A 14320-nucleotide genomic window follows, 5' to 3' on the forward strand; every position below is an offset into this window, starting at 1 on the left:
TCTTGACTAAGGCTGTGAACATTGTAAATGCAATTAAATATGACATTTATGAGCAATCAATTCAGCTCAACAAACTGGAGGTGCATGGAATTGCTTACCTAGTTTCTTTTCTTGCAGTCTCCAATCTTCATCTTAGAGCCTTCAAACTTTCTCTAGTCATAGAGTCATACAGCATGGAAACAAACCCTTTCGTGGAACTAGTCCACTCCGACCACATTCAAAAGCTAAACTAGTCACACCTGCCTGCATTTGGCCCATTTCCCTCCAAACCTTTCCTATTCATGTACTTATCCAAATTTGTGTAAATGTTGCAACTGTATCTACATCGACCACTTCCTTTGGCAGTTCATTCCACACATGAACACCCTTTGTGTGAAAATGTTGTCCCTCATGTCCTTAACAATATACCCCCTAGTTTTGGACTCCCCTACCATTGGGAAAAGATCATTGCTAATCACCTTATCTATGCCTCTCCTGATTTTATAAACGTCTATAAGGTTGCCCCTTAATGTCCTATGCTCCAGACAAAAAGGTCCCAGCATATCCCCAGTCTATTTTTATAACTAGAAAGTGTGGTGTAGTCATATTGTCTCTGGCCTTGAAATTCAGAGACCCATACTATTGACCTGAGATGTAGGTTCAAATTCCATCTCAGCAGCTGGTGGAATGTAAGTTCAGTTCATAAATTAAAATCTAGTCTAATGGCAAACATGAAGCCATTTGTGAGGGAGTTGCCAGGGAAGTGCCTTTTGCTGGAAGCCAGATGTATAAAGCTGGGCCAGGAGCTGGGAGACAGCAGGCAGTGGCTGAGAGCTGAGAGTGCACTGTCAAAAGCCACTATTGATTAGCATTTGCGACCTACTGAGGCACCTGTTACTAAAACTGGAATGACTTTTTGTTGGTGCCTGGGTTCTGTCTACTGGGCTCCCAGATGGAAGTATCAGCCATAGGAGGACAGGAGCAGAAAGAGGAGGAGAAGGTGGCACGGTGACACAATGGTTAGCACTGTTGCCTCACAGCGGCAGAAACCTGGGTTCAATTCCTGCCTCAGGCAACTATCTGTGTGGAGTTTGCACATTCTCCCTGTGTCTGTGTGGGTTTCCTCCGGGTGCTCCGGTTTCCTCCCACAGTCCAAAAATGTGCAGGTTAGGTGAATTGGCCATGCTAAATTGCCCGTAGTTTTAGGTGAAGGGTCAACGTAGGGGAACGGATCTGGGTGGGTTGCTCTTCGGAGGGTCGGTGTGGACTTGTTGGGCTGAAGGGCCTGTTTCCACACTGTAAGTAAGTAATCTAATTTTAAAAAGATAGCACAAGGGTTTGGGGAACAAGAAGCAGGTTTTGAGGAGAAGGAGGCTGTAAGAGGAATGTGGGAGTGTGCAGACGGAGGTTGCAACTAGTGGTGCAGGAGAGAAGGAGGCTGCAAGAAATTTGTAAGTAGAGAAAGACTGCAAGGGGTTGGGGTACAAGTGGAGTGTGAGGGATGAAGGAATCTGCAAAGAGAGGTGTGCTGTGAGTATAGGCTGAAGAGAGAGCGATGATTTGTGAGCAAGGGTACAGAATTTTAACTTTCTACTGATCTCTAGTTTATAGTGAACAGTATAAAACAAGTTTAATGTAAATAAAAATAAACCAGGTAAATAAAACAGCTCAGCACATACAGGTCCCCATCCTGTGGAATGTAGGGAGTCATGGACACATCACTTGACCCAGACAAACTCACATGCAACCATCACCAGCTCCACTATGGGTTTGAGCTATGGGTTTTGGAGCTTGAGCAATGCTTGGAGTCACTGAGGTGCTCCATGTTGCAGAATATGAGTGAACAGTTCATTCAGGGAAATTGTCATACCACAATCTAGGAGTAAGCAGGAAGATAGAAAACAGTGACCACTGGGTTGTCCAAGAGAAATAGGCAAGTAATGCAGGAGTCCTCAAAATTTCCTCTGACTATTCTGAGTACTGGTGAGGGTGAAAGTTCCTCAAAGGAGTGCAGCAAGAGCCAATTGCGTAGCATCACAGGTGGCACAACTATCCAGGAGGGAAGGAGGATGAGTGGGACAGAGATTGTGAAAAGGGATTCTTTACTTCAGGAAAGCGGCTTCTGTGGCCATTAACATGTATCCAGGAAAGCATGTTACCACTCCGGCCCTAGGGTCATAAAAGTTACAGAACAGGTACTGGACATTCTTGTGGTGGAAGGTGAATGGCCAACTTCATGATCTACATTGGAACCAATGGCATACGTCAGAACAGCAATGTGATCCAGCAATCAGAAGTTAGGAGGCTAGGTACAAAATTGAAAAGCAGGACCTCAAAAGTAGTAAGCTGCACATTACTCCCAGTGAGTATGCAAGTGAGATAGGAAGATAAATCAGAGAGTACACGGATGGAAAGGTGGTGCAGCAGGGATGACTTAGATTTCTGGAACACTAGGATTAGCTTTGGGAGATCTGGTGCCCATATAAGCCAGATATGTTAAATCTAAATAGAACTGGAACTGATTTGATTAGATTACTTACAAAGTGGAAACAGGCCCTTCGGCCCAACAAGTCCACACTGCCCCGCCGAAGCGCAACCCACCCATACCCCTACATTTACTACTTACCTAACACTACGGGCAATTTAGCATGTCCAATTCACCTGACCTGCACATTTTTGGACTGTGGGAGGAAACCGGAGCACCCGGAGGAAACCCATGCCGACACGGGGAGAACGTGCAAACTCCACACAGTCAGTCGCCTGAGGCAGGAATTGAACCCGGGTCTCTGGCACTGTGAGGCAGCAGTGCTAACCACTGTGCCACCATGCCACCCACTTTTGGGACATTTTGCTAGTGCTATTGGGGAGTGCTTAAAGTAACACTGCAGGAGTGTGAGTATGAGGAGAGAATATTAGAACTTATTACATGTGTCATAAAATACTGGGAGAGACTGATAGCACTAGAGTAAAGAATCGTAAGTTGGTATGTGAAATTGAAGCAAGAAAGTACCGAAATCTAAATTAAAGTCATGCTATGTATATGTGACCATATGGTGTACAGACAATAAAACTGGCAAATTACAGACACACGTTTTCTTGTGGAATTATAATATTGTGATGATAACAGAGACCTGAATTAAAGGACAAGAATATTCGGTGTTAAAGATTCATTGTTACAAGATATGCCGAAGAGATGGGAAAAGGAAAAAAAAGAGATAGAATCAAGTGTACGCAGGAAAAACCCTACTAGATCTTTAAGCATAGTTAAGATATATTCCTTTAAAAGGGAAAGGTAACCCAAATAAATTCAGAGTTCCCTGGATGATGAATGAGATCAAAATTAAGTTAAAGAAGAAAAAGAAAAGAACTATGCATATGACAGGCATTGGGTAGAAAATTTAGTTGAGAACCAAGCTGAGAATGGCATATTTAGAGAAGAGGTGTGAAAGCATATAAGAGAAACAAAGAGGGATCATGAAAAAAGGGCTAACAGGCAGGGAAATCCTAAAGTCTTTTACAGGCACATAAATAGTAAAAAGTGGTTGCATAGGCCAATTAGTGAACAAAAAGAATATTTACACATGGAAGAAGGAGGCATGGCAGAGATGTTGAATTAACACTTTTAATGTGTCTTTACCTGCATCTGGCCATAGTGATAGAGGCGGAAAAAGCAGTCATTAGAAGGGTTTAAAATTGATGAGGAGGAAATATTGAATTAGCTATAAGTACTTAAAGTACAAATGCATTCCAAAAGTATTGTGGATGCTGGAAAAGTTCAGCAGGTCTGGCAGATCTGTGAAGAGAAGTCAGAGTTAACGTTTCAGGTTTGGTCATTCTTAAAGTTCAAAAGACACAAGGACCAGATGAAACACATTCAAAGATATTGAAGGAAGTGAGATTGGAAATTGCAGGGGCAATCTTTCAGACTTCGCTGGACATAGGTGGTACCAGAGGACTTGAGAATTTCACCCTTATTAAAACAAAATTATCAAGATAATCTCAGCAGTTTTAGAAATATCAGTCTCACTTTGGTGTGAGCAAACTTTGAGAAACAATTATTTGAGAGAGGATTAATTGATGAGAAAAAGTGGGTTAATTCAAAAGAATTTGTCATGGAAGAATTGCGTTTAACTAACTTGCTGAAATTTGTTGGAGAGGTAACAGGAAAGTTTAATGGAGGGAATGCTGTTGATTTGGTGTACATGAACATCTAGAGGTGTTTGGTGATAGGCCAGTGAGTCTCACTTCTGTTGTGGGCAAAGTCTTAGAGAGAATCGTAAGGGATAGGATTTATGAACATCTGGATAGGAATAATGTGATCAAGGATAGTCAGCATGGTTTTGTGAAGGGCAGGTCTTGCCTCACAAACCTTATTGAATTCTTTGAGAAGGTGACTAAGGAGGTGGACGAGGGTAAAGCGGTAGATGTGGTGTATATGGATTTTAGTAAGGCATTTGATAAGGTTCCCCATGGTAGGCTACTGCAAAAAAATACGGAGGTATGGCATTGAGGGTGAGTTGGAGGTTTGGATTAGGAATTGGCTGGCTGGAAGAAGACAGAGGGTGGCAGTTTATGGTAAAAGTTCATCTTGGAGTGCAGTTACTAGCGGTGTTCCGCAAGGATCTGTTTTGGGACCATTGCTGTTTGTCATTTTTATAAATGACCTCGAGGAGGAGCTAGAAGGTTGGGTGAGTGAGTTTGCGGATGATACGAAAGTCAGTCGAGTTGTTGACAGTGAGGAAGGATGTGGCAGGTTACAGCGGGATAAAGATAAGCTGCAGAGCTGGGTAGAAAGGTGGCAAATGGAGTTCAATGTAGCTAAGTGTGAAGTGATTCACTTTGGTAAGAGTAACAAGAAGATGGGGTACTGGGCTAATGGTCGGATACTTGGTAGTGTGGATGAGCAGAGGGATCTTGATGTCCATGTACACAGATCTCTGAAAGTTGCCACCCAGGTAAATAGTGCTGTGAAGAAGGCATATGGCGTACTGGCTTTTATTGGTAGAGGAATTGAGTTCCGGAGTCCTGAGGTCATGTTGCAGTTGTATAAGACTCTGGTGCGGCCGCATCTGGAGTATTGTGTGCAGTTTTGGTCGCCATACTATAGGAAGGATGTGGAGGCACTGGAACGGGTGCAGAGGAGGTTTACCAGGATGTTGCCTGGTATGGTAGGAAGATTGTATGAGGAAAGGCTGAGGCACTTGGGGCTGTTTTCATTGGAGAAAAGAAGGTTTAGGGGTGACTTGATAGAGGTGTACAAGACGATGAGGAGTTTTGATAGGGTTGACCATGAGAACCTTTTTCCATGTATGGAGTCAGCTATAACAAGGGGGCATAGCTTTAAATTAAGGGGTGGTAGGTATAGGACAGATGTTAGGGGTAGATTCTTTACTCAGCGAGTCGTGAGTTCATGGAATGCCCTGCCAGTAGCAGTGGTGGACTCTCCCTCTTTATGGGCATTTAAACGGGCATTGGATAGGCATATGGAGGATAGTGGGCTAGTGTAGGTTAGGTGGGCTTGGATTGGCGCAACATCGAGGGCCAACGGGCCTGTACTGCGCTGTATTTTTCTATGTTCTATGTTCTATGTTTGACACAGTTTAGAGGAAAGTCATAGCTCATGTTATAAAATGAACAGTGGCAACATCAATACAAATTTGGCTGAGGGATGGGAAATAGAGAGTAATGGATGATGGATATTCCTCAGACTGAGTGAAGGTTTATAATGGAAAAGGTACCAAAATATGTAAAGATCAATTTCACAACATTCTCACCAATGTATTGGCCACAGAGCCATCTATCCATGACAGTATTGGTAGGAATGACCACTATACACGCCTGTGGGAACAAAATTCTTATTTTACATTGAGGATACCCTCTGTTATCATGGCTGGCACTACTGCTATGCTAAATGAAATATATTTTGAATAGATCTCACAACTCAAGCCTTCGCATCCATGGAGCATCATGGGTCATCAGTAGAAACAGAATTGTATTCAATCACAATCTCCAGCAAATTCCCACTGTACCATAACCATGAAGTGGGGAGTCAATTCAAATCCAAGGAAGAACAGACAAGGAAAACCCTAAAAGTGTGGTACAAACCTGACAAAGCTACTACATATGGCGACTTGTATGGCAAACAACATGCAAGAAGAGATTCCACAGTGTTGCGAATAACTGAGGGGATTAAAAACAGGTCAGTAAACTTATGTTCCTCATCTGGTCATAACATGTCCACAAATCTATTGATCATTGGCTTTAATGTATTCAAAGCCTTGAATATCCACAACTGTTAAAGTTAGAGCATAATCCATAAAGCGGGGAGTTTTTATTTGTGGAATACAAAGTAAATGGGAACTACTTGGCTACTCCACATAGCTAATGTGATATCACACATTGGGTACTTTGTCCAGTTCTGATTTCATTGGATCAGATCTAAGACGTAAAGGTCTGCCACATCCAACCATGGATAGTCAGAAACAACTAAATGACTAACAGGATTCCACAAATATCTCCATTCTCAATTATAATGTAGCCCCAAACATCTGCGTAAAAGACCATGCTGAAGTATTGTAACAGTCTTGAACCAGAAGTGGCAAGTGAATGATTCATGTTGGTCCCCTCCTAAAGTTCCCAGTATTACAGATGCCAGTCCAAAGCCAATTTGATTCAGTCCACATGATATCAATGCAAAACCGAGAGCATAGGATACTGCAGAGCTTACGGGTCCTAACAACAAACTGGAGTTATACGATCTAAATGGGATATTGCTGACTACTCCACAAAATAAATGTAATCTGATCATATCATACATCAAGTTTGATACATACCAAAGCCATAAGAGTGACATTAGAGATAAAAAACAAAAAAATGATGGGAAAACTTAGCAGGTCTGGAAGTGTCCATGGAAACAGAAATGTAGTTAATATTTCAAGTCCAATATGACTTTTTTTTTGGCAGATGTGTCAAAAGACCCATCTAAACATCTTTCTTGCAAACTTTTCCCCCCAGAAAATAAAACATTGATTAAAATCACTCATTGAAGAACTGAGATTTCAGCATCTATCATTATCATCATCATTATTCAAACCTTCAGCAAATCCCATTCATTTAAACTGTTGTCCTTAAATGTGTTTTACATTTCATTTGTATATTTCTGATTTTTTATAACATATAGACCAGGAATTATTCACAGTGCCCCATGCATGGTCTGGACAATTTTTATTACAGTCTTAAGATAAATTAGAAGTGAAGTTAAATTGTACTAATTGTATTATTAATTTGAGTGTTTTATGTTCTTGTTTCCTTCGACTCCTCTGCTCTTTGATTCCATCTAAACACTCGTTTTCCAAGGAAAGACTTAGTCATCTCCCAAATGGAGCATTTTCCTAGTACTTAAATAATCCCAGAATTTTTAAGCATTACTCTAAGGAGATATCTATCCTGATAGATTGATTGTTCATTATGAAGAACTCCAATCCATCAATCCTGATGTTCCGTGGTTGTGCAGAAAAGTTTGAACGTTTGTTCTGTATCTAAAGCTAGAACATTACAATCATTGAAATACCTGCAAATAAAATGCATTAAAATAGTGAAAAGAATCACAAAATAGTAAATACATTGTGCACCATAATAAAAGCCAATGTTTTTGGGAGCTTTTGTAATACTGTTCCAGTCACACAAGAACATAAAATAGATGTTAAAAAAATTACGTTCCATAGATACCAAATCCCTCCAAAGAATGAATATTATTTTCTTACATAGATAAGTAATTTAGATGGAAAATAAGAAAAGGGTTACTGAACAAATGTTACTTTTTCGTGGTAGCTTTTCCTGCTGTTGTCACCTTAATCCAATTATACATTGAGTAAACAGGAACTGCAAAATTACAGCTAATCGCATTGATAGTTTTTATAAATCACAAGTCCAAATATTGGTCTCACATCCCCACTCGAATGTCTCCAATCAAATGATAAGTGTCAGGATGACAACATTAAACATATCAGTATTTTAGCAAATTGATTCCGCTTTATGTATTTATTGACATTAAACATTTTAATCTCGAAATCGTTTGGCAGCAGTTAGCTCCCAACCCGCTAGCATCAGCTTCTCTTTTACTGGTGCATGGGAGTCATTCAAACAGAAACCTCTTCCAAATGGATAGAAATTATTTATGGATGCAGATAATATATACTCAGATAAGATGGGTTAACATTATTAACTCCTGTCCCTGTCGGTAAAACTGATGGCTTCCGTTTGACTATACGCCATTACTAATACAGTTTTTCGAAAGCATCTTTCTCATTATCCTTCAACTCCTTATCTTGGAATTAAGACGCACCGTGATTTTCTGATTGGAATCGAGATCGTTGTTGTTTCCATGTCCTTACTTAGATAATATATCTATATAACTTAAGGAATTCCTTTTACACTGACTATGTTCGGTATATCGCTGCGCAATGATATTTTGACTGGGTTAGTTGCTGCCGAATCCCATCGCCTCCTCCTGTGGGCGGAAGAAGTGCAAGTTTCACTAACAGCCCGATTAAATATTTTGAAGAAGAGTCAGGTCTGCACCAAATGTTGACTTTCTTTCTCCACAGATACTGCCAGAGCTGCTGAGTTTCTCCAGCACTTCCTGTTTTTGGTTTTATTTCTCATGAAATATTTGACAGGTCTTACAAAAGTAAAATACCAACCTGACTTAAAAACCGACCACATTCACCGGACAAAAAAAACCTGGGTTAAATGTTTGCAGTTCCACGAAACAGATTCGATATAATCAACAATAATCTGTATATAATTCATTCTTATAAAACAGCATTAACGTGTATATTTTCCGTTATCGATGTATGTTAAGTGCAAGTGTTTAAATTGTGTTACTTTCGAGAACCTATAAATGAATTGAACGCAAACTATTCAGCGCCCGTTTGTACCGGGTTATCGCCTACATATTTTTAATCGTACATTTCAAAAGGTCTTCCTTGTATTAGTGTGATGTGTCTCCGAAATGTGTTCTTCAGACACCAGGTCTCACTTTTCACCTTAGCCAGCAACCACCTTTCTCCAGGGATACACCGGTCACTTGAGTTCCCTGGTGCGGATGGCCTGATCCAAACGTCTTGCGATTGTCTGGGATTTGGACAAAACAGTCGGTTAGTCCACCTGAGAAACAGAGAGTCTCAGTTGTCAAAACACAGCACCATCCGCGCAGTTAAAGAGGGGAAGATTTGCTTTAAGGGAAGAAGGAAATGTCCATGTACTTTTCTCCGTTGAAACGAGTTGAGTTATAAAACTAATTACTTTGCAGAGGCAACAATCCCGGTATAAACCGAGGCCAAACTCCGGAAGTAAGTGTCTCCAAACGCTAAAAGCTGTGTGCACCTTAGCAATCCCCCATTGTGACTCGTTTCTGCAGCCCGTGTTGCTTCTGATTAGGAAACGTATGATCTGCTTTGAAATCTGTACATATTTTTAAATATACGAAACTCGTTTTAATTTGTGATTTCTCCCAACTCTCTTTCTTGTTTCATTCTGCCTGATTCGAGATATTACATTTTAAAATAAATATTACCGGTGTTGTAGCTAAATTGTTGAAGTAGGGAAGAATGGTATTAACCATTCACACAAACATCCCCAATCAAATTCAACTTCAACAATTGACAGTAATTAGTATAAAGTTAAAATCGCGTCGTTGATTTGATTAAAGTGTCGTTGATTTGCCGAGAGAATTTAAAATACATTTGTTCCACTGTTTAATTCCCAGTTCCAAACAAACTGAAGTTCTGATTCTAAAGCTTTTTCATTTCGATGTAGAATCGAATAAAATCTCACCTCTCGACAGCTGCTAACCTTATTAAATATTAGCCTCGATTACTCTGGGCGAAATACTGCCCACACGTGCCCTTCAGTTAACATCTGTATTATTCAATTCATTGCTTAAGTATTAAAGGGAGCGAAAGGGTATATTTTATTTTAGTTTCTGAAATGTAATACTTTAATTCCGTTTTAAATGGGTTGCGATTTGTTTTCGCTCGATGAGAGCTGGTAAACTAACACGGTAAATGAATGGTTATAATCTTTTTACCTCCCATGCATTTTTACAAACTAATATTCAACCCACATCGAAAAAATTCAACGGATTGTCTGCTAAATGGTGATATAATTTCGGTGTGCAATGGCAATGGATAACTTTACAAGTGACGGTAAAGGACTTTGTAATTTTGCTGCAATCGACGTTCCACAGCACGTTATCCGTCCGTCCGATGGGTCAAGATTCCGAGGATTTAAGTAAATATTTATTTAGTCAACTCGTTAATTACAGTCAAGTTAAAACAACATTAAGTGCATTGAACGCAATAATTCGAATGCACAGTATATATTTTTAAGAAGCTGCGTGCTCACAGTGGAACTAGTAAGTAGAATTGCAGAATCAATATACTTAAACAGTGCAGCAGCTTCATTGACACAGCACCTTTTTAAACTCTCTAGCGACTGTCCGTGATGACTAGTTCCACTGAATTCGACAGTGAAGATTCGGATCAGACTTTAAGCGGGATTGCTAGCATTTTGTGTACCTATTTGGAGAGATTTTCGGGAAGGTGGGTGGGCACGCTCATTTCAAAGCTTTGACACAATGAGGGTAAACAGGGTGGCGCCAGACTCCTTTAGGTCTGACATATAAGCCAGGTGGCGTCAGTTCAGCACCTGATAGCCACTCTCCCGAACTGCAAACCCACAGCAGACAGTGCACAGAGCGAACCGCAGGCTGCAGTTTATGAATCTCGCCGATATTTCCTACTTTCCCGGCATATGCAGCATGACTGCTGAGTCCCAGCAGTCCTCCAATGAAGCTTCCTGCGCTTCCAGTCCGCTGGAGAGCTCGGCGGATGTGTCCCTGGGCTCTCCCGGTAAGGAGGAGGTGATGGTCAAATCGGAGCCGAGAAGCACCAGCCCGAGCGCGGAGGGAGATGACGGGAACGGTGCCGAGATTGAGGGCCTGCTACCGAGCTCTGGAGGGAGGAGGAGGAAGCGGCCGATCCAGCGTGGGAAACCGCCTTACAGTTACATCGCACTGATCGCCATGGCCATCGCCAACTCGCCCGAAAGGAAACTGACCCTTGGAGGTATCTACAAGTTCATCATGGACCGGTTCCCATTCTACCGGGAAAATTCCAAGAAGTGGCAGAATTCCATTCGACACAACCTGACTCTCAATGATTGTTTTGTCAAAATTCCCCGGGAGCCTGGCCGCCCGGGGAAAGGTAACTACTGGAGCCTGGATCCGGCGGCTGAAGACATGTTCGATAACGGCAGCTTCTTACGCCGGAGGAAACGTTTCAAGCGCTCAGACATCACCACCTATCCAGGCTACATGCAAAACTCCAGCGCCTTCACCCCACCCCCAGTTGGGCGTCCCTCTTACCCCAATCCACTCTATCCAAGTGTGGGCTCTGGCTACAGCCCCCAAGTGCACACTGCTCCCCCTCATCATCCAGCCGTGTTACATCACTACCAAAGCTCAGCAGTCAGCCAGGCTCAGAACAGGATGTTCAGTATTGACAATCTCATCAGTCAACAGTCTGTACTGCAGGCCTCGTCAGGCATTGATTTGAACTCTCACGGAAATGGGGAGCTCGGAGCAATGGCCAGTTGTTCAGTTGGCGGTACAGATAATTACCAGACACAACCCGTAAGCCCCACTGGGATGGGGGCCATTTTGAACAGGTCTTCCAACAGCGTGACTTCCAACATGACCTACTGCTATTCTACATCCCCTCCCCATTTAGCTATGTCCCAGGCCAACTACTCGCCCAATCATACCCAGATGTATTGTCCTTCAAATCGGCTCGCCATACCGTCCGTGAGAGCAAATAGCTGCTCCGATCACTCTGACCAGCTTTTGGCTTTATCTGGCCATCAAGTGAATGGGCTGACTCAGTTCAATAGCAATACCTCTTATATGAGGCAAACCAATTATGCGCCTGGACTTGAAAGATTCATGTAGAATGTTTGCTTTTATGAGAGAAGCAGTAAAAGTGACATTTCTCTTTTTTCCACAAAACGAGTCGAGGTTAGCTCTTTTACATATTTATTCCAAACTGTAGTACCAAACTTCATCGTCTTTCTTCTCCTTCCATGAATTAACCTGTATCATTGTGTTTTCACACCAGAATTGTGTTCACCACCATAAGAACATACATTTCAGTACAAACAGGATTGATTTTGTCAGGGAACCATACACATCTGTCATCATTTGTCAACAGGTTTCGTTCAGAACCAGTTTCACCACATACTGTGCGGTATTCTTTATGTGTTTCGACGAGAAGATATTTATCGTTGAGTTTGTGTTAACCGCTGTATTAGATGCAGCACTTTTTAATTAGTTCTTATCGGAAACGACGAAAATATACATATATTACATTTTATGTGAAAGGAAATTGTTGTTCTCTTTTGGAAACAACGCTCTTCGGACAGTGTATTAAAATCTTTGCTTAGAAGCACACCAGAGGCCTCGTTTTGCTTATGGATAGACAGTAATGGTACTGTTGACAATACATTCTTCCCAGACAGCATAATGTTGACCTACAATCATGAGTTAGTACTCGGAGCAGTGAAGAAACGTGAATGAAGTATGTTCAATCAGTTTTATGAATCAGTTGTCCACTAGAAAGCTACATTTACGGAGAAAATCAAAGTAACGGAGCTGCAGGCATTTCTGCTTCTTTTTAGAGGGGGTTCTATTTTATAACCAGGTACTGAATAGTCTGGAATTTACAATGGCTTCGTATACTTGCCTGTAGGCATGTGTTTGCAAAATGAACCCGGATGTAGCTGAAACTAGTAAGAAATGAAATAAGGACAGTAGAATAAATAAAAGTCGTTGCACGAGATTGTTTTTTTTAAATACTCAATTTTAAAATTATGGAAATACGTCCAGTCTGACAATGAGTCTCCAGTTCTTTGTCATGATTTGGAGATGCCGGTGTTGGACTGAGGTGTACAAAGTTAAAAAATCACACAAGACACAAGCAGGTAATAGTGGAGGACTCAATCCTAAAACACAGAATTTATATCACCTGATGAAGGAGCGACGCTCAGAAAACTAGTGTGCTTCCAATTAAACCTGTTGGACTATAAACTGGTCTTGTGTGATTTTTTTTAACCCAGTTCTTTGTCTTATCAGTGAAACTACGTCATATGGGTAATATTGGCGATTTAATTCGAAAAGGTTGTACTGAAACTGTATTTTGAAAGTATACATTTGAGGCATCCCATTCCCTGAATAGATCGTTCTTGTCAAACTGTTAATCTGTAATTTGCTCTGCTAAAATAATTATGAAGGATTTGCACAGCACCAAGCCGCTGATCGAATTAGGCACGGGTCGAAATCCTATTGTCTGTAGTGGTGACATTTGTTTTTCTAATTACGCTGAAGATGACACAGTCTTTGTTTTATAACACCTGGTTAATGCAAACCTGTCGTTGTTTACAATGTCCTCAGATTGCTTAGCGAGATAGAAAAAGGATTTCCCTGGGTGTAGTAAAGTTTACAACATTAACAACTTGCACTTATGTCATATTGTAACTGTGATCGGCCTGGACCAGGGTCCTTATATAATGGCCATGATTTGGAGGTGCTGGTGTTGAACTGGGTGTGTACAAAGTTGAAAATCACACACCAGGTTATAGTCCAACAGGTTTAATTGGAATCACGAACTTTGGGAGCGTCGCTCCTTCATCAGGTAGTTGTCCTGCTGAAGGAGCAGCGCTCCGAAAGCTAGTGCTTCCATTTAAACCTGTTGGACTATAACCTGGTGTTGTGTGAATTTCAACCTTATATCGTGGAGTTGACTTTTTTTTAAAAAAAGCGCCCTGAACCAATTTCCAGAAAATAAAAATTGCTTTGTGAACCGCAGTACCTTTCACATTGACCGGCTGTGTTAAGGGTCACGCTCAAGTGTTTAAATGTAATCCAGCATCTGGTAGCATCAAGAGATTGTCCTGATATAACATTTAACGTACTAACACGCAGAGTTATTTTTAAAAAAATGAATGCACAAACTGCAAATTCATTTTGTAGCCTTGGACTGGAGCGGCTCAACGTTAGTGGAAGAAACTTCGATAACCCTGGAACAGCACATTGGACACATGCCGTTGAATAATAGTCCTGATAAAAAGCGACAAACAGACAAAACACTCCCAACACTGGCTCATGTATACATGTCCCCATTCATTCCTTGAATGCGTATGTAGTGCTTTTATTCAATGACCAATGTTTAAAATTAATCCTACTTTTAACTTTCCAAACTTTCGATCGCATTGTCAATATCTGAAG

At 41.2% G+C, this 14320-nt stretch overlaps 1 protein-coding gene across 1 annotated transcript; it reads left to right on the forward strand.

The window, feature by feature from the left end:
* Positions 1–10716: 10716 nt before the first annotated feature.
* Positions 10717–13206, forward strand: foxe3 (forkhead box E3). Its single transcript, XM_072574252.1, has one exon. The coding sequence runs from the start codon at positions 10760–10762 to the stop codon at positions 11987–11989; it is 1230 nt and encodes a 409-aa protein (XP_072430353.1). The 5' UTR covers positions 10717–10759; the 3' UTR covers positions 11990–13206.
* Positions 13207–14320: the final 1114 nt, after the last annotated feature.

This window comes from Chiloscyllium punctatum, chromosome 7, assembly GCF_047496795.1.
Source record: "Chiloscyllium punctatum isolate Juve2018m chromosome 7, sChiPun1.3, whole genome shotgun sequence".
NCBI classification, from domain to species: domain Eukaryota; kingdom Metazoa; phylum Chordata; class Chondrichthyes; order Orectolobiformes; family Hemiscylliidae; genus Chiloscyllium; species Chiloscyllium punctatum.

What these genes read in the sequence shown, in the direction of transcription:
- foxe3 (XM_072574252.1), top strand. Translation starts at nt 10,760, where the DNA reads ATGAATCTCGCCGATATTTCCTACTTTCCCGGCATATGCAGCATGACT.